The 21,003-nt window shown below is 36.7% G+C and overlaps 1 protein-coding gene across 1 annotated transcript in view; it reads right to left on the bottom strand.

Moving 5' to 3' along the window:
• AHI1 (Abelson helper integration site 1) overlaps positions 1–21,003 on the bottom strand; it is a 238,837-nt gene that overhangs the window by 201,399 nt on the left and 16,435 nt on the right. The window contains exons 5-10 of the mRNA XM_043999819.1: positions 20,294–20,484; positions 16,005–16,224; positions 14,911–15,103; positions 10,642–10,737; positions 4,082–4,267; positions 1,684–1,836 (exon numbers count right to left, since the gene is read on the bottom strand). Coding sequence (XP_043855754.1) covers positions 1,684–1,836; positions 4,082–4,267; positions 10,642–10,737; positions 14,911–15,103; positions 16,005–16,224; positions 20,294–20,484 — 1,039 coding nt within the window. The remainder of the gene's footprint in view (positions 1–1,683; positions 1,837–4,081; positions 4,268–10,641; positions 10,738–14,910; positions 15,104–16,004; positions 16,225–20,293; positions 20,485–21,003) is intronic.

Consider the following 21,003-nt stretch of genomic DNA (forward strand, 5'->3'; position numbering starts at 1 on the left):
CAGGTTAGGCACACAGAATACAGCAGTAAATGAATATAGCAATCTCCTGTTTGATAAACCCAAAGATGCTAGCCTCCAGGATAAGAACTCACTATTTGACAAAAAATTCTGGGAAAACTGGAAAATAATATGGCAGAAACTAGACATATACCAACATCTTATACCATACACCAAAGTAAAGTAAAAATGGGTACAATATTTAGACATAAAGGGTGATACCATAGGTAAATTAGAAAAGGAAGGAATAGTTTACTTGTCAGAACTGTGGAAAGGGGAAGAATTTATGACCAAAGATGAGATAGAGAACATAATGAAATGCAGAGTGGATCATTTTGACTACATTAAATTAAAAAGGTTTTGTGCAAACAAAACCAATGCAAACAAGATTAGAAGGAAGGCAAAACCTGGGAAACAATTTTTACAGACAGTGTTTCTAATAAAAGCCTCATATCCGAAATATATAGAGAATTGAATCCTTCCCAACTGCCAAAGGATATGAACAGGCAGTTTTCAGATGATGAAATTAAAACTATCTACAGCCATATGAAAAAATGTTCTCAATCACTACTGATTAGAGAAATGCAAGTTAAAACTACTTTGAGGTATACCTATCCAATTGGCTAATATGACAAAAAAGGAGAATGATAAATGTTGGAGAAGGTGTGGGAAAACTGGAACACTAATGCACTGCTGGTGGAGCTGTGAACTAATCCAACCATTCTGGAGAGCAATTTGAAACCATGCCCCAAAGGCTATAAAACTGTGCATATATCCTTTCACCCAGCACTACCACTACTAGGTCTGTATTCCAAAGAGATCATGGAAAAGGGAAAAGGACCCACATGTACAAAAATATTTATAGGTGCTCTTTTTGTGGTAGCAGGAGGGGGTGGATAGCATGTTTCACCTCTTTATACATGCTGCATTGTCTCCTGTCCCCTGGCCATCACCATCACCCCACCAGAGGAAGACTTAAGTTCTTTAAAGACAAGAATGATATCATTATATTTCTTTGTATCCCCCAGCATATGCCAGAGTACCTTGCATATACTAGGTGCTTAATAAATGCTCATTGCTGTCAAATCATACTATTTGTATTCTCAAAAGCATCCAGCATGGTGCTATACATATAACAGATACTCAACAACTATATACTGAATGACTAAATGAACAAAGGGAAAGACTGTTTGGTAGTAATCTACTTTTCACAGAAAGATAGGTTTGAGGGGCAGCTAGGTGGCGCAGTGGATGGAGCACTGGCCCTGGAGTCGGGAGTACCTGAGTTCAGATCCGGCCTCAGACACTTAACACTTACTAGCTGTGTGACCCTGGGCAGGTCACTTGACCCCGATTGCCTCACTAAAAAAAAAAAAAAAAAAAAAAAAGAAAGATAGGTTTGAGAGCATGATTGATGGAGAACCCAACCTGAACTGAAGAACTAAGTCTGGGGGCATTTGCAGCTAAGCAAAAGAGAGTGCTACATTTGCACCAGGGCCTACTACAAAATAACTGGGGCCACTCACATTTTTTTTTTGTAGTTGTTGCCTAACTAGACTGAGGGAGTTTTGAATTTAATGAACAAATATGTATTAATCATTTATGTGGAAGAATCTACTATATCTTGAACTAAATATGTAAAAACCATTTACCCAAAGTGAATTTTATATTATTAAAATATCTCACCTGCCCGGGCAACCTTGACCACTTTATTATTTCCTTTTGGTCTTCTGAAACTGGTTCATTACCTCTTTTACTTGTCTCCTTCTGAAGTTCACAGTAGGACGTACTACCTTGCTCCTGCTGAAGAGCCATCATAGAACGAAAAGAAGGATCTACCTACAATTAATCAGGTACAATGATTTTTGGAAAGGCCGTATAAAGAACACACACAATGTTTTAAGATACAAGAACAATCAATAAGAGCGAAATGTTTTCCAAAATTAATACTTGAACCAATGGATTTTTTCTATTTTTATTTCCCAGATATGGTTTCACAAATGAATGCAAATAGAACAAGAGAATGTTCCACCTTAAATAATAGTCTCCCAGAACTTTGAAATACTCATGTTTTTCTTTTTTTTAACATTAATATTGAGATTCCCATTTCCGTGCTTCTCTACCTAATAAGGATAATTTTCTTAGCACTATCTACCAACACCTATACCAAAAGGATATGATAGTCTAAGAAATTCCTAACTTTGAAATCATTCATGCTCTAGCACATAATCGCCAGCTTTGTTCAGTTCTTTTTACCTCAGTTACTTGGCTTCTGTTGTGAAATAATACCCTAGAGTTATATTAACCAGTATTAGTGAAGTTTGTAATTTATTGTAATTAGTCTTTAGGAATAATTTTATAGCCCATGTGGGTTTCCTAATTTCATTTCAGAATCAACCTCTTGCTATAATAACATTTATAACTGATTCACATATGACAATATTGGCAATATCATTTAATATTTAATAGGCTGTATTAAATGATAGAATATTGTTATGCTTTTAAAGTTACTATCTCACTCTGTTAGTGCCACCATCTTCCCAGTCACCCAGGGTGGAAAACTTTGGCATTATCCTCCATTGCTCATTAATACTCACATCACATATCCAATCTGTTGTCCAATCTTGTTTCTATCTTAACATTTCTTAGATGTGTCCCCTTTTCTCACACAGACACCATTTCAGAGATGATCCTCCTCACCTCAGGAATGACCTACTGCAATAGCTTTGTAGTTGGTCTTCCTGCCTCAAGTCTCTTCCCATTCCAATCTGCCCTTCTACTCAGCTGCCAAAGGGATTTTCCTAAAGTGCAAGTTTGACGATGTCACTCCATTATTTAATACACTTCAGGAGTTCCCTCCTATTACCGCCAAACACAAAGTCCTCTGGATGGCATTTAAAGCTCTTCACAATCTGACTCCTTCCTTCTTGTTCAGTCTTCTCACTCTTTGCTTCCCTCTGTGTGCTCCATGATCCAGCTTCACTGGCCTTACTGGTGTTCCTAGCAAAGGATACTCCATTCCTTGTCTTTGTGCCTTGACCTTGCTGTCCCCCATGCCTGGAACACTCTGGCCCCTTACCATTGCTGCTTGGCTTTCCTGGCTTCCTTCAAGGCTCAATTCCAATTCTACCTTTTGTGTAAGGCCTTTCCCAGGCTTTTTTCCTTCCCTCTCCCCTTTCACCCACCCTTCACTATGAGATTACTTCCATCTCCTCTATATGCATTTTATATGTGTCCCATTGTTTATATGTTGTATCCTGTATTAGAATGGGAGCTTCTTGAGGACATGGACAATGTATTTGCTTTACTTTGTATGACCAGTGCTTAGCAGAGTTCTAGGCATGCAGTAAATGCATAATACTTGATGACTGAATGGTCATATTAAAAGCACTAAAAATAGTTGTCTTAACGACTATAATCAGACTTTTTTTGTAAGAGCAAAATTATAGGCTCTCCACTGCCAATGGTAAGGAAGCATGGTGGAGTTGAGCAAGCTATAACTTATTACAAACAAGGCATTATGATAGGGGAGCAGGATAATGATGGTATAACAGAAATGTATAAGAGGAAAAAAAAGGGCTGATAAAATGATGATGTCAAGGGAGAGACTGCAGGTTCCGCAATTATTTTTGTAATACAAAGGAGACACAAGAAATCCACCCCACACTATTCTAAGTGGACCCTCTGTTATAAACGGACAATGCAGGCAGGCACTGCTGGGCTATAATCCACATAGCTGGAGGGATTCCCAAATTAATAGGATCACAAATCTATTTTATTATCGTAAAGTTTGGGTGTTATTTTCTCATAATTAAAAAATACTTCAGGAAACCGTATTTTAATACAACTGAAGATAAAGAAGCTTCAAACTGCACTTAGATCTTTGTAATTCTCTGTAGATAACTACCTACTATGCTACATTTCCCAAATAATGCCCAATGCCTCTTCCAGTTCTAAAACCTATGATTAAATGATTCAGGAGACTTTCTTACTCTGGAAAAAAATGTGGTCACTGCTTAATTTTAGCATCTGAGGATATAACTGATTTGTAACTCCATCAAATACCAAAAGCAAAATCACTTACATGATCTGGGAGTTTCAGACCTTTTATGGTTACATATAATGTTGATGGATAACGGATCCTTGGACATTTTGACCACCATTCAAAAACCTCCACAACATTTAATTGTGGTCTCATCCTAGGAGGTGGAGAGTAAAGTTGAAGACGGAGTTTCCCATTGATATTCAAAACACCATTGGCTCCTACAAGCTAAAAAAAAAATTAATAAAGCATAAGAATAACATCAGGAACAAATTGGATTTAAGTGAGGGAGGATGGCACAAAGTCATCAGACTCATTCTCTCTTTCAGAATCATCAAAGCTAAGTGGCAAGGCAAAGGTTAAGATGACTGGTGATGGCCCAGGATATAGTGCGTCATCTTGGCATCTTTGATGTCTGACCAAGCTTGAAGTGCTCCACAGTGCCTACTTCATGGATGTTGGAACACATTGTTCTCACTTGCTCACTACATACCTTGTAATCAGGAGAAATGGGCTTTAATGCTGACCTTCCCACCAACTAGCTGTTATGACTTCAAGCAAGCCTTCTACCCTCTTTGAGTGTGGTTTTTCATGTGTAAAATGAAGGGTTAAGTTCAATGATTCTATGAAATCGTTATTCTTACACATCTGTGATGAATTCAGAAAGGCTCCAAATCACAGGTAAATCAAATACTCATTTTTCTTTGGAGGCTGAAGTAGTAGAAAACTTAAGATCATCTTGGGTCTTTATACATTTAGTTAAAAGTCCTTCTAGGGAATATGCACTGTTCTGGTGTTTCAGGGCAGCTTGATAGCCAACCCTCCCCCCCCCCCCCCGGCCTTTTTCTAAATTACATAATAACTTGTGTTCAGATAGTACTTTATAGTTTACAAAGCACTCTCTTCATAATAACCCTGTGAACTGGGTTCTGCAAATATTCTTATCCCCATTCTGCAGATGGGAAAACTGGCTGGAAGGAGTGAAATGAGTTGTTCAAGGTCACAAAACCACCTGGTATGAAAGGCAGGACCAATGAAGAGCATCTGGCTGGTGAGGTACCCTTAGATTTATGAAGCTAAAAAGGCTAGATTAGAACCAAGAAGAGGGAAAGCCAAGCTGTTGTTCCAAAGGGTCAACCTTAGGCAGTTGACTAAAGAGAAAGGTTAAAAGAGTTTCAGGATGTCTTCTAGATTGCTCATCCTCATTCAGCAGGCCTTAGGGTAAATGCTTGGTCCAGGATAATTATCTATTTTCCTGGGGCTTCCTCTGTGTTCTACCTCTCAGGAACCTGAGCATGATAAACAAGCAAGGTACATAAAAGAGAAAGGTAATCTTAATAAACATTTGATAAAAATTTAAAAACTTATAGATACATTAATAGAATAAAATGTATCTCAGAAATGATGACAAAGTTGGGCGACAGGAGGAATATGTATCTGGAAAAGAAGCACTTTTATTGATCTATATTTAACCTTTTGTGTTCATTAGTTTTATTACATGGGTTGCACAGTAAAGGTAAATGAAATAAAGTGAATGGTTAGGTGGTAAAGGATAACAGGTAGATATCAAAGGTACTTCACTCAGTCATTCAAGTAAGTAGGTATTTACTAACCTCCTTCTATGGGCACTGTACTAGGAGCAGAGGATATGAATACAATTCCTACTCACAAGGAGTTTATAACTTAACAGGAGAAACAATAAGGCCATCAATTCTATGTGGTTTATATAGAATAAATAGAAAGAAAACAAAAAGTAGCTGACTATAACCTTAACTATAAATATAACCTGAATACAAGGTAGTTTGAAAGCAAGAACACTAGGAGTTAAGGGGATCTCAGCAAAGTCTTTATGCAATAAGGGGTATGCGAGTTGGGTCTCAAAGGAAGAGAAATGATGAGGGCCTGAACTAAGGCAGGAGCTGAGAGAAAGAGAGAGAAGAGGTAGAATTTTACAGATATCATAGAGGTAGAAATGGAAAGACTTATCAGTGACTAGCTATGTGGTGTGAAGCATTGAGGATAACAGCAAAGTTAAGGAGCCTAGAAGAAGAGAGTGGGAATGTCATGTGGAAGGAACAAAGTGAAGGCCAGTTTGCCTGGAATGCAGAGGATGGGAGGGAGAGTAATGTATTTTCCTAATGTCAGACAAAAGTAAGGAAGGCTCCCAGATCGCCAGGCATATCCCTTTGAGCAAATCTATGGGAAGGCAAGGACAAGAGCCACACAAAACAGGCAGGCACAGACGGGTTGAAATCTGCATCTTTATGGGGAACAACTAGATAGATAAGGTTGGCTGGAGTTCTGGGCCTGAAGTCAGGAAGAATGATCTTCCTGAGTTCAAATCCAGCCTCAGACACTTACTAGCTATATGACCCTGGGCAAGTCACTGAATCCTGTTTACCTCGGTTTACTCATCTGTAAAATAAACTGGAAGAGAAAATGACAAACCCCTCTAATGTCTTTGCCAAGAAAACCTCAAATGGGGTCAAGAAGAGTCAGGCACAACTGAACAACAAAAGCCAAGAAATTCATTCCACCTGTACATTTTATTTTCCTTCTAGGCAATGTATCCACCAAAGTCTTATTCCAACACATTAATTGTGGCACAGAGGTGACCTTATATCTTCAAAGGCTATACCAGCAGTGAACAAACTCAGGGCCAAATGAGCCGAAAAGTGTGTTCCTGACAATGAGTTATCATCTAATAACCATCTTTAACAATGTGAAAAGGCTATCACCAGCAGATGGTTACCAGGGGATATTTTTGGTTACATTAAGGCATGAAACCATATATGGAGGTGTTGTGATCAACACAGACGGAGTAACTACTCACACTAATAAAACCACAGATCTTCTGAATCGTCCAAGTATAGCCAGTATACTAGTAAATTAACCTTGACAAGTAAGTCACTACCACTATCACAAATTCTAAATAAATTAAAATTTATTAAAAAAAAGATAAATCTTGAAAGCAAAGACGACAGATCAAGTAACTGGGGGGATGATTTCTGCTACTACCTTAAATTTAACTCCAGGGTCAACTCACCACTCAAAAGCTTTAGAAGCCTAATATTTCATGGATATTTCATTGGGTAAGTAGATGGGCTAACAATTAAAATATGAAATTAATCATCTACAAATATAAAAAAAGTTCTAAAATATGCTAACAATATTCCTCAAGTACAATTTATAACAGAGCCTTATACTCTAAAGGAACTTTAGTGGCAATGTCCAAAAATGCCACAAGATGGCAATACTATGACATAAAAAAACCACAACTGACTGCTCTAAATAAAATTCAACTTCCCTTACTTCACAGTATAAAAATAAGAAAACAATTTGGGTGCTGGTTTCATAATAGAAGAGATGTACCTACTGCTCACTAATGCTAATTCATCTAGCTGTACCTTTGATTCCATTACTGTACAAATCTTAAAATTCCCTTGGCCATCAATCAATCAACTAACATGGATTTATTAAACCCTTTTTATAAGTGCCAGGGATATGAGAAAAAAGAAGAAGGTCCTACACTCAAGAAACTTACAGTCTAATGGGAGAGAGACGCATAAAGAGAGAGTAGAGGTCATGGTGGGGATAAAAGTTGATTTCAGAGGACTAAGACACAAGAGAAAGATGTAAAGATAAAATATCAAATAATTTCAGAGTTCTTGAACATGGATCAACTGTAAATAATGGAAATATCAAGAGTGTGAACTTCCTCATGTATATCTGAGGTGAAGGAAGGAGCAAGACATGGGAAATGACCAGATGACGATTTTGGAAAATCAGAGTATTTGAGGAAAACATCACTGTGCATGTTGAAGATGCCTGGCATGAGGGCAGGATTTGAAGGAGAGAGGAAGGCATTGAAATCATTGTAAAAGGACAGGTAGTGTCCTGGGAATCAGTGGTTAAGGAGCTATAGCAATCTTGATTGGGTGGCATATTTGACTTGATGAATTTCATAGGAGAAGAGGTTAGTTACTTAGTGATGATAGGAGAGGGAGATTCTAGAAATGGCAATGGGGAGAGAGGAGCATTCCAAGCAACAGTGAAAAAGGTGGTAGGAACATAGCCATCCAGAGGGAATCAGGGCTCAGGGAAGGAGCAAAATATGGTGAGATATAAATGAGTTAGTTAATTGTGGAGTAGGGGGAGGGTGGTCTCCTCCAGATAGAAAAAGTAAGTAAAATCAGAACAGTATACCTCTCTCACAACAGCTTTAATAAGAATGAAAAAAAAAAAAGCAATGGACTGAGAGATCATCAAGAATTGCAAAGAGAAAGTAGAGTAAGCGCATTTTGCCAGCTCAGATCTGTACTCTCCAATGCATGTAAGTATGAAATAAGACTGGAAAAATAGGTTGAAGCCTGAATCCTTATGCTGGATTTCAGGTTTGTGAGTTTGCAGTTTATCAAAGAAGCAAAACAACTGAAAGGTTTTTTGTTTTTGTTTTTTAAAGCAGATGAATGACATGGTCAGACACAGACTTCAAGAGATTATTCTGGCAGTTATGTGGAGAACAGATTAGAAGCAGAAGAGTGTCATCAGGAGACTCCAAAGTCATCCAGGATAGAGGTGATGAAGACCTAAACTGGTGGAGTGCCCTTGAAGTTAAAGAATGAGACAGGTGCTACAGATATAAAGGTACACTTGGCAAGAATTGGTGACTGATTGGAGATGAAGGATAAAGAGGAATTTATGTATATTTACATACACATATATTTCTTAGGAAGACTCTAAGGTTAGGAACTTAGGTGACCAGGAAAATAATGGTGCCCAAAACAGAAACAGGAAAGTTTGCATGAGAAGTGACTTTAGGGTAAAAGACAACGAGTTCCTTGTCAGACATGTTGAATTTAATATTCTGAATGGAAATCAAGGAATGCTAGTCAAGTAGGAAGAAGATTAGGGCTGAGCATGTGAGTGAACTGAATCCACAGGAACTTATGAGGTCACCAAGATAGAGTATAAATCTCAAAAATAAAAGACCACCCAGCTCAGAGCCCCAAAGAACACCTACACTAAGAGAGTGGGAAGTAGTTGATCATTTAGCAAAGGATATTGAGGAAGTGCAATCAGACAAGGTGAAACCAGGATAAAGTATTATCAAGAAAAGTAAGGAAGGGGCAGCTAGGTGGTGCAGTGGATAAAGCACCCGCCCTGGATTCAGGAGTACCTGAGTTCAAGTCCAGCCTCAGACATTTGACACTTACTAGCTGTGTGACCCTGGGCAAGTCACTTAACCCCCATAGCCCCACCAAAAAAAAAAAAAAAAAGAAAAAGAAAAGTAAGGAAGCAGGCTATGGTGACTCAGGCCTGTGACCCCTAGTTATACTGAATCTCTATTTCATTCAAGCCTTCTCTAAACTCTCTCCCAGTACTATATGATCACTCACAATTAAAAACAGGTAACTTTCATAGCTTAGATGCAGAAGATGGAGGAAGGTAATGGCACGGTATAAAGAGAAATAGGCCTGGTATCAGAAAGAACCAAGTTAAAATTCAGCCTCAGACACTTTCCTATTGTATGACCCTAGGCAAGTTTTTTAACCTTTGTTTGCCTCAATTTCCTCAACTGTAAAATGGGAATAATTAAAATCACCTACTTCCCAAGGTTTTTGTGAAGATCAAATGAGACAATATTTGTAAAAAGTGTCTGGCACACAATAGGTGCTAAATTAATGCTTATTCTTCTCCGTTTCTTGTAAGAGGTCAAAGGTAAGGAGATGATGGAGTAAGCTCTCTTATACAGGGTTTCTTAAACTTTTTCCACTCATGACCCATTTTTGCCCAGGAAATTTTTATGTGACTCTGAGTATACAGGTATATAAAATAGGTATATATAACTTTAACTGTTGTCAAATTTTTCACGGCCCCCACATTCAGTTATGTGACCCCATATGATGTTGTGACCTGCAATTTAAGAAGCTTTGCTCTTATATATTTAAGCTTGTTTGCAATCATAGGCTAGCCCCCACCCTCTTTCCCTGTCTCTTTTTAGACCCAGGGTAGCCTGCTTCCATTTCTCCTACCAGAGTCATCAGTGATAACAACCTCTGAGTAATTGTTAAACTCAATCTGTCACCTGGATTTGGCTTAATAACTCTCTTAAACATTCTTTCATTGTTTAAACTTTACCTTGGATTGGCCCATCTACAACTGACAAAAACCTAATGTCCTTAGGAGAATAAGCCAACTTAACTTGAGAATTAATCAATAAAGGAATGAATGAATAAACAAACAAGGATTTAAGCATCACCTATGTGCCAGGTACTAGGCTAGTTACTCAGGATACAAATACAAAAAGGGAACAGTCCATAACCTCAAGGAGTAAAAATATGGAACAAGGAAGAGAGTTTTATTCTAGGGAGTCATAGGAATCATGAGTGGAGTCCCAGGGCAGCCAATTGTCATACACTTTCTAGAAGCAATTTAAACTGATTTGATCAAAGCAAAAACAAGACTTGGAAGAGGAAGGAGGGGGCAGCAAAAGGGTGAAAGGCAAGATCCTTTTTGTGGGGTTAAGTCCTAATTACCTGGTAGATAGCTTCATGGAATATAAAGAAAGATTGTAAATGTTACCACATTTAAAAAATTACCTTGAGAAATGCCCATGCAATTTTACGAAAACCGCTTTCCTGGACTTGAACCTCAGAGTTGGCCTTGGCTTCATCCATGCTTAAAAAATCAAGAATCTGTAAATATTTAATTCGAAAAAACATTAATTCTTATTGATCTATGATTGACCTAAATGGTAATATTTTCTGAGAGAAAAATCCTAATACTGTTATACTTAAAAATACATATCAGATACCAACTTTAAAATATCTAAATAGTTTCAATTGAGCAAAAACATGTATTATCTTATTTGCATTTCACCTCTGTGAATCTAACCACAAATAATTTTTTGTTTTGTTTTGTTTTTTGGTGAGGCAATTGGGGTTAAGTGATTTGCCCAGGGTCACACAGCTAGTAAGTTTCAAGTGTCTGAGGTCAGATTTGAACTCAGGTCCTCCTGAATCCAGGGCCAGTGCCCTATCTACTGCGCTACCTACCTGCCCTCCACAAATAATTTTTAACATGGATTTCTGCATTTATTATTTTCTTTTTGTGAAGGTTTTCTTTAATTCTCCAAGCATAAATAAGAAATCTTAATAGTCAGTATGACTCTACCAAATACAGTTGCTCACCTCTAAGTACATATTGGGGTTGATAAAACAAAGCTTACTAATCAATTTCTGAGCAGAGACAGATGCATGTGAACACAAACACACACATGCACTCACATGTGAAGGAAGGTATTATATTACAGTCATCATTTATGTTTATTGAGGGAGTGGAAAGAAAATTAAATGTAATGATCATCAGAGGCCATTTCGGTTAGACAATAGCAAGGATATATGAACACAGATATAGACAATCTTGAGTGGATCTGTCTGACAAAATGTACAATCCTTGAGGTAAAGGATATATTACTTTCATCTTTATGCCTATCATAGAGCCTGACACATAGTAAGTACTTAATACATGCTTGCTGATTGATTGCTAGTAGAGAAAGAGTTGACTTCTGGGGTTTGGTAGTTTTCTAGAGTCACACAGATAATAAGTGTCTAAGGACAGATTGAACATCCTGACTCTAGGCCCCATACTCAATCTATGCAGCACCTAGATATCCTTTCTAGAAATAGAAAAGAATAACTGTCTCTTCCAGCTTCATGACTTGATTTTTACTTTTGTGTGCCCAAGAAGGAGAAAGAAGAAATCACTATTGTAGCACTAGGAGAAAAATATAAAACTGAGAATAACAGCTAAGTGAGGAAAGCAACAGCTGGAAAGTATTACCTGGACAGATAACTCCAAAGCAAACATTTCCCCTTCCTCTGAAGCTATGCTAAATATACTATTACTTTTTAAAAGATGCTCATCTACCAAAAGAATCTCCACTAATAAAAAAAATAGAAAGCAATTTAAATCTAAATCTGCAATCTCGTCTTCAAGAGTTTCAGTACAAACAATTTGCATGGACAAGAGGATAGGAGGAGATATACTTTAACAAAAGTGATTGTAAAGTAAGTAACATTATGGTTCTTTATAAAGAACAATAGATTATTCTTTATTTATGTTCATATTTATTCTTTATAAAGCTATATAAAAGAAGTCTCATAGTTTGGCTTCCTGAGTCTTACCATTGCATTGAGAAATATGTTCTAGAACAGGTGAGTTTTTAATTTTTCCCAAATCAGACAAGCCAGTTAAAATATCTTTTATATGCTTTGAAATGCATATAAATACTTTTCATTTGAGTTAAGAAAAGCCATGAATCTGATACAAACAACTTATACTTGAACATTAACTCCATTTCAAAACTAAAAGAAAGCACTTTAAATTTTGCAAACTGTCAGAGTACACAAAAAAGGCCTTAAGGCTTTAAAAAGTGCATTAAAATAAAACCATTTTCCTAAGTAAAAAGTAGAACAAGTATCCTATGAAATCAATAAAAAAAATGGAATTTTTTAAACTATCTTTTTTTTTAATTTTTTTTTTTTTGCAGGGAAATGAGGGTTAAGTGACTTGCCCAGGGTCACACAGCTAGTAAGTGTCAAGTGTCTGAGACTGGATTTGAACTCAGGTACTCCTGAATCCAGGGCCAGTGCTTTATCTACTGTGCCACCTAGCTGCCCCTCTAAACTATCTTTTGACTAAATAAAAATTTCTTTTCCAATAAGCATTATTATGTTTTAAGTCCTGAATTGTTTTTCTCCACAACTGTGAATATTTTACCTGATAATTCACATAGAGTGAAGCCCATTTGAAAAACGAGCCAGTTTTCAAATCTAGATTATTTTAGATATATATCTAAGAATTAGATCTGGAATCAAAATGTAGCCCTTAGTAATGTAAAACTGACATGTAATTATAATTATTTGTAATCCAGCCATAAAACTTCATAAATCTGCTTTTATAAAGTTAAAATTATAAAACAGAATCTAACATTCAATGAAAAACTAGTTGCTACTTTAAGATGAAAATAATGAATCTTTTATTTTATTTGACTTTTATAAGTCCTAAGAGAAAGTGATTATTGAATGCCAACATAACAGTAAACTATAAACTCCCCGATGGCAAGGACTGCTTTTTTCTTTCTGTCTGTCCTAATTCCAACACCCAGCATAGTGCCTCACACAGAGACACAAAGATAGGGATTAGACACGAGGAATTTCCAGATGAGAAAACTCCCTCTACAAGTGGAAATCAACACCTTCTTTGCAACTCAGAGCCTTAGAGAGTCACTTAAAGCACTGATACCTTGACTGACTTATGCAGAGTCACACAGTCAGAAGTATCAGAGGCAGCCCTTGAAAACCAGTCTTCCTTGGCTCTAAGGCCAACATACTCTCTACTATATACTATAACACAGTTACTTTCCTTACACAGTCACATATTTAATAATATTGCGATGAATTGAGCTGAGTATCAAGAGACTGAATCTAGTCCAAGAAAAATGAAAAATGAAGTCACTTTGTTGATAAAATAATCTATCTGTACTGGCAAATCTCCAGGGACAGAGCCGTGCAATGCTGTATGGTACACATATGCACTATATGACGCCGGGGCTGTCGCCACTCTCAGGGTATCAGCTCTTCATCTATAAAATAAAGGTATTGGGACAGATCTGCTTCTGATTCTGAGGAGGTGGCAAGGAAAGAAAGAACCCCACACATGGAAAGTGATAGAAGACAGAGCATTGTCTGCAAGGATCAACAATTAGAGCAGTATCGCTGAATCACAGAGTGTGGAAAAGGTGCAAGGTATAGAAGCAAGGAGGCACATTTGGACTCAATATAGGAAAGAATTTTCTAATAATTACAATGGTCTGAAATGGGATAGGGTACTTCCTCAAAGCAGTGAGTTCTCTATCACTATGTTCACTATAATCTATGCACAGAATAGATGACTGCATGTCATGAATGGTGTAGAATTGACCTGGAGTATATAATCTCTAAGGTCCCTTTCAATTCTGTGATTCTAAATTAAACATAAACTATCAACTACCACCAGGTCAGTTTCTTCTTTTCCCCTGAATATATAATATTCTCATCCCTCCCCATTCTCCACCAATGAATATCTTCCCTATGATTTATTAAATCCCATCTATCCACTTAGGTCATTTCAAAGGCCACCTTCCCCATGGAGCTTTTCCAATTTGCTTCAATTTATAGTGATCTCAACCATCTTTGAAATCCCATTACATCTAAAGCCTAACAATATACCCAACAGTTCATGAGTGTCTTGGAATTATTGATCTTTAATTAATCTGTGTATTGTCCATTAGACAATAATTTCCTCATGACAAGAATCATATTATAAGAATCCTAAAGTTGGATGGAGCCTCAGATAAACTTTAGTTCATCCCATACCAGAAGGAGAATCTCCTCTACAGCATATAAATAAGACAAGTGGTCATCTAGCCTTTGTCTGAAAATCTCCATGAATAGGAGTATCCTACCTCCCAGGTACCCCATTCCACTCTTGGAGAGTTCTAATTGTTAGGAAGTTTTGCCTGACATGAAGTCTAAATTTGTCACTTTGAAATTCTCAACCATGTCTTACACTTCTTTTATTCTACCATCACCACTCCCCATCCAAAATAACCTAACACAGTGTTCAATAAATAGGTGTTCAATAAGCATTTACTGACACAATGATTTCAGAGATGTCATTATTGACAAAATCTTAAACTATCGTGTTGTATATTTAAAGTAGGAAATTACTATGTGGAAATTACTATGTATTAAATATAGTTTATTAGTAATAAGGTATATATTAAATTGTCAAAACAAAATGAAAATCTATTATATTTAACATACCTCAAAAAACAGAATTACTCTTGGGCTTTCTTCAGATTCTTGGAGGAAATAACTAAATCTTTCATTAAATACAATTTGTTCTTCCCACTCTGGAAGTCTCGACTTAAAATGTTTGAAATCATAAGGCTGGGTCATAATAGGAAGGACATTCTCTACCTTCTCTTGTTCATAAAAAGATGAAACAGCTCGGTTGCTATATTAAAAAAGAAAACATCAATATAAAACATGAAAAGTGGAGAAAGGAAGGAAGAAAAAAAAGAAGGAAGGAGAGGAGGCAAGAAGAAAAAAAGGAGGAAGGAAGGGAGAGAGGGGCAGTTGTGTAAATCAGGTAATAGTAAGAGGTCATAATGATATCAAGGTAAGAACTATTTTGGTTCCCAATAATTAATTCTCAAAATAAAAGATAAAAAGTAACGGCTCTATAGTTAAATGGGAGAAAATGTTAAAATCAAAAAGATTGGAACTGAGTTCTCCTGAGTCCCCAGGATTGAAACTTCGCCTTCTTAGATTTTGATAAAGTATGTTGCCTAACACAGAACACTAGATAGCTCTTTGAAAGTAGGGCCTATGCTTCTTATAACTGTATAGATGACCAGAGATTTTCATCATCCTCCTTAATAGGCAGCTCTGTATTGCCATCGATTGTCTCTATAATAAATTTTTGATTGATAACAAAAAAAAAATAGGGTCTATGTATGATCACATTTCCCCCAAAGTACCTAACTCAGAGACCCACAAATAAGCCTTCAAATAAACATTTAATAAATGAACTGATTAATTAATGGTATAGTTGTCTTATGTGATAATCTTTAACAAACTTGTTTTCTCTTTCCCACATATCTTTTTTTAAAGAGTAATCTTTAGGGGTTTCTTTTTTAAATACTTCTGAATATTTAGGCAATTTTATTTTTTTGGTGCTGCCATTTACAGTTAAATTTTGGATAGCAGCTTGCAAAATTTTAGGATTAAGAATATCCAAAGTTAAACAAGTCAAAATATCCATTAACATAAGACCTATGCTATGACTTAACACTGTAAACATTTAAAAGGTAGCTATTTTCAACCCCAATGGGTAGACAAGGAAATATAATTACCTATGTTCTTTCTTGACATACAGACCAGTATTCTGATCAATTACATGGATTTTTACCATGGGGTGAGAAATCATAAAATCTGTTCTAAGTCGATCAGTTCGATGGACATAAACTCCCAAAACGAGGGTATCATCAAACCCACTGTTGGGCTGACTTGAAATTTCCGGGCTTGTTACTTCTTGGACAGTATCAATACCACTTTCTTCAATATCTTCAGAAACTATAAACAAAGGAAAAACAGTTACAATCAAATGTCAAAATATCTGAAGTTCACTATGGGTCCTAAGGCCCCTGTTTCACTAACATGTTTAAGGCTATAGGTACCAAGTTGTGTTACAAGAATTGTTAAAGAGCTGACTCCACATTATGAGAGTGCTCCAGTATTTCTGATATTTAAGCCTTTTTGGACAAGGTCCAAGAGAGGACTATGTTATAATGAATCCTGCAATATAGTAGGTTCAAATATATGTTTCCCTTCAAGAATTTCAGTCTAATGGGGAAGACAACATGCAAACAGCTATGTGCAAACAAGATCCAAGATAAAATGGAGATAATCTCAGCGGGAAGGCACTAAGATTAAGGACAGTTAGGAAATACTTCTTTTAGAAGGTGAGACATTAGCTTAGACTTGAAGGAAGCCAAGGAAGTTAGAAGATGCAGAGATGAGGAGGGAAGAATGTTCCATGCTTAGAAGACAGCCAATCAAAATATTTGCCTGAAGGTGGAACATTTTTTGAGAAATAGCAGGGTACACAATAGAAAGGAACAAGATGGGATAGGTAGGAAGGGACAATGGTTATGGAGGTCTTTCAAAGCCAAATAGGTGATCAGAGAAATGCAAATTAAAACAATTCTGAGGTACCACCTCACACCTATCAGATTGTCTAATATGATAAAAAAGGTAAATAATAAATGTTGGAGAAGCTGTGGAAAAATTGGAACACTAATGCATTGTTGGTTCAGTTGTGAACTGATCCAACCATTCTGGAGAGCAATTTGGAACTATGCCCAAAGGGCTATGGGACTGTTCATACCCTTTGACCTAGTGGTACCACTGCTAGGTCTGTATCCCAAAGAGACCACAGAAAAGGGAAAATGACCAATATGTACAAAAATATTTATAGCAGCTCTCTCTGTGGTGGCAAAGAATTGGAAATCAAGGGAATGCTCATCAATAGGGGAATGGCTAAACAAGTAGTGGTATATGAATGTAATGGAATACTATTGTGCTGTAAGAAACGATGAGCAGGAGTTCAGAGAAACCCGGAAGGACTTACATGAACTAATGCTGACTGAGAGGAGCAGAACCAAGAGAACATTGTACACAGTAACAGCAACATTGTGTGATGATCAGCTGTGATAGACTTGGCTCTTCTCAGCAGTGCAATGATCCAAAACAGTTTCAAAGAACTCATGATAGAAAATGTTCTCAAACATCCAAAAAAAAGAACTGTGAATTATGAATGCAGATTGAATCATACTGTTTCTACTTTTGGAGTGGCTTTTTTCCTTCTTTTTTGAGGTTTTTCCCTTGTGCTCTGATTCTTCTTTCACAAGATGACTCATTCAGTTTTTTCCCAGTGCTCCAGATTGGTAAGAGAGCCTTTTGAATCCTAACTCTGTGATCTAGTACATTCATTCTCCATTGGACCAGAGATCACAAACGAGGTGGAGGGAACCTCAGAGTCCCATCACTTCATGAGGCTCAGGGAGGTTGTGACCTCCGATCTTTCACGAAATGAATAAGCATGTAGACTATGCCTGTATCCGTGTCACTGATAACAAAGTTAAATAGTACAAAGCCAAGCACAGAGCTCTGAGGAACTCCACCAAAGACCTCCTTTGAAACTGACATTACTCCACTTCCAAATTTATCCAACCATACTATCATTGATCCCAAACCTCTCCATCTCTTCTACAAAAATAGCATAAGAAGTTCTTGCAAAATTCTTTGCTGTAATCCAGGTAAACTATATCTATAGCATTCACCTGTTCTACAAGTCTAGTAATTCTGTCAACAAGGAAATGAAGTTATTCTGACCTACCTGTTTTTGAGGAAACCATGCTGGATTTTTATAATCACCAATTTCTGTTCTAGATGTTTGTTAATTATCCTTAATGATGTTCTGAAATTTTTCCAGGAATTCAAAGTCAAGCTCACTGACCTATAATTTATAGACTTCATTCTCTCTCTCTCCCCACCATAATTGTTAAGCATAAGTTATTCACAATGTTTCAGATTCTGGGGCTAGTTGCTCACTAAGATCTCTTTCAGTATTAAGTCCTATAATCCTAACAATAAAGAAACAAAAACACCACGCTCCTCTACTGTAATCACCTTCAGTGGAAGAAAAAAAGACTTGGGTGATGAAATTAGATAAAAGCTAAAGTTAAGACAAAAAAGGAAGAAAAATAGTAGGAAAGGGAATGGGAAACTGAAAGTCATAGAAAAACAAGGAGGGAAGGAAGAGTGCAACCTTACATCCTTCTCAACTCCCTACTCTCACTCATCTCACTGACCTCACATATCCAATCTATTGCCAAATTTTATTGTTTTCAACTTCATATCTTCTCTTACGTAAATACACTTTTCTCCTTCTGTTCCATCACACTGCTATCACTCTAGTTTGGGCCTTGATCACCTCTTGCCTAGACAGACCATCACAATAGCCTTCTTTGTCCCTAGTCTCTCCCACCCATCTTCCACAAAGCTGCAAAAGCACTTTTACTAAAGAATAGATCTACACATGTTACTCTTTTGCTTGATAAATGATCATGGTTCTCTCTTACTTACAAGATTGTATCAAGTCCTTTGCTTGGCAATCAATGCTCTTCATAACCTGCTCTTTTCCTACCTGCCCAGTCTTCTCACACTTTATTCCTCTCCATGCATTCTATGGTCTAGTGAAACTACTCTACTGACTATTCCTCCCATACAACATTCCATCTCCTATTTCCATGTCATTGAAGTGTCCATCTCTATGGCCATAATTCTCTCCCTGCTCACCTCTACCTCTTGATATCACTAAGACTTGGATCAAATCAAATCACTTCTGTAGGAAGCTTTTCCAATTGCTCTAGTTATCTGAAACTTCCCCTCTATTTTATGTCTTTTTCGTTTATCATTTTTCTTATATATTATCTCCCCTCATTGGTATCTAAATTCCTTAAGAGTAGAGACAGTTTTGTGGGGTTTTTTTCTCTTTCTCTTGAACCTCAGAGCTTAGCACAGAGCCTGAACTACAATGTAAGCACTTAATAATCAATACTTGATTGACTAGTTGAAAACAACCCAGCTTAATTGAAAGAAGTATAAAGAAGTGAAAGACATAGAATCATAAAGATTGAGCTTGGTCCCAAACATGAAAAGATGCACCTTGCTCACTCTGTTGTAAAGATGAGGGACTATAGGTGTGGAACATTGCATATGCTATCAAATTGCCTTGATGTGTTTATTTGCTGAACTTCCTTTTTTCTGTCTTTTATTCTTTGTTGCAGGGGAAGGGATATAATTGTAAATGAAAGAGATGTTTAAACAAAATATATCAATTATTTTTAGAGACTAGTTTCAGGGAAAAGGTGGGAATCATAAAAAGAACTTGACAATTTCCCAAAGTAGGAAGAGATCAGTCACAGAGTACAAGTCGAGGAGGAATTTCCCCTAAGTGGTGAAGACCGCTTGTTGATAATATTTTCTTGCTTACATTAAACTGAGAATACTGCAGAGACTTTTGCATAAGATCAACAATCACAGTAAAGAGTTTGGTCTAACTAACCAAGTGGATAAAGAAAGCCCATTGTTCTGATGTTATGCAGATGAATGGACAACCTATAGAGCTTGTCTCTCAGTATGTGTATGTACCTGTGTGCCAACAAAGAAATAGGTAGCTAGATAGACAGAAAATCTTGGACAGATTATGCGGATATATTCAGCTGGGATTAGAAATGAACAAAAGGAGGAAAGTAGACCAGACTGCCTTGGAGAAATTTCGAAGTCTGTGGTAAACAACAAAACACATTAGTCGCAGGCTTTGAACTGAAGAGAGCCTTAAGAGAGTCATTTAATTCAGCTCCCCCTCATTTTATAAAGTGAAACTCAAAACTAAGATACAGAGCTAAGATCCAAACTGAAGTCCTTTGACTTCAAATCCAATGATCTTTCCATTCTACAACTAAGTTATATGTCCATTTAAAAATTACATTTTAGTGACTTGATTTCCTTTTAAGAAGACAAGAGGTTTGGGGAAGGAAATATTGTATATATTTAAAATTGAATATGGACCACAAACCTGCTTTAGTTTTCTTTTTTGTCTTTCTTGTTTTAGCTTTTGGCCGTTCCACATTTTCCTCAACAGTTTGATCTTCTGCCTTTATTTCATTCCTCTGATTAAAATCTGAAGTTAGCACATCATCTGATGATTTCTTCTTTTTGATGTTTTCTTCACCTACATGCTGCTGGAGCTCAGAGAGAGTTGCCACACTGCAAAGTAACCACACATATTATCAAATAATATACAATCAAATAATTTCTTATGCATGGGTTAAGGAAGGATAAACCTCAAATCATATCAGCTTTGCCTTGGAATACCTTTATATTTCTTGGTACAATGAAAGCTTTTGCAGTTCCTACTTAGTTGGAAAGTCTTCAAGTATGGGACTCATGATGTCCATCATCACAGCACCACTCTAGCTAAGTTTGGAAAGATTCATATTCAGGTTGGCCACAGGGCAATAAATTTTTCAAATTCAATGATTCTCAATGATTGAATACTGATTTGTAGAAGGGCTGTGACCATTGATGGTGGGTGGAGTACTATCTGACAAAATCACAGATCTTTGAGGTTTTGAGTATAATCTATCTATATTCTAAATTCTATACAGCACTTCACTTTAGAGGTAACTAGCATATATAATTTATAACATTCTGACTAAAGGTTATGGTTACCTGAATTAACTTATTTATGTAATAAAATTGACTAATAAAAACCTTTTTTAACCT

Source organism: Dromiciops gliroides, chromosome 4 (genome assembly GCF_019393635.1).
Source record: "Dromiciops gliroides isolate mDroGli1 chromosome 4, mDroGli1.pri, whole genome shotgun sequence".
Classification (NCBI taxonomy): Eukaryota; Metazoa; Chordata; class Mammalia; order Microbiotheria; family Microbiotheriidae; genus Dromiciops; species Dromiciops gliroides.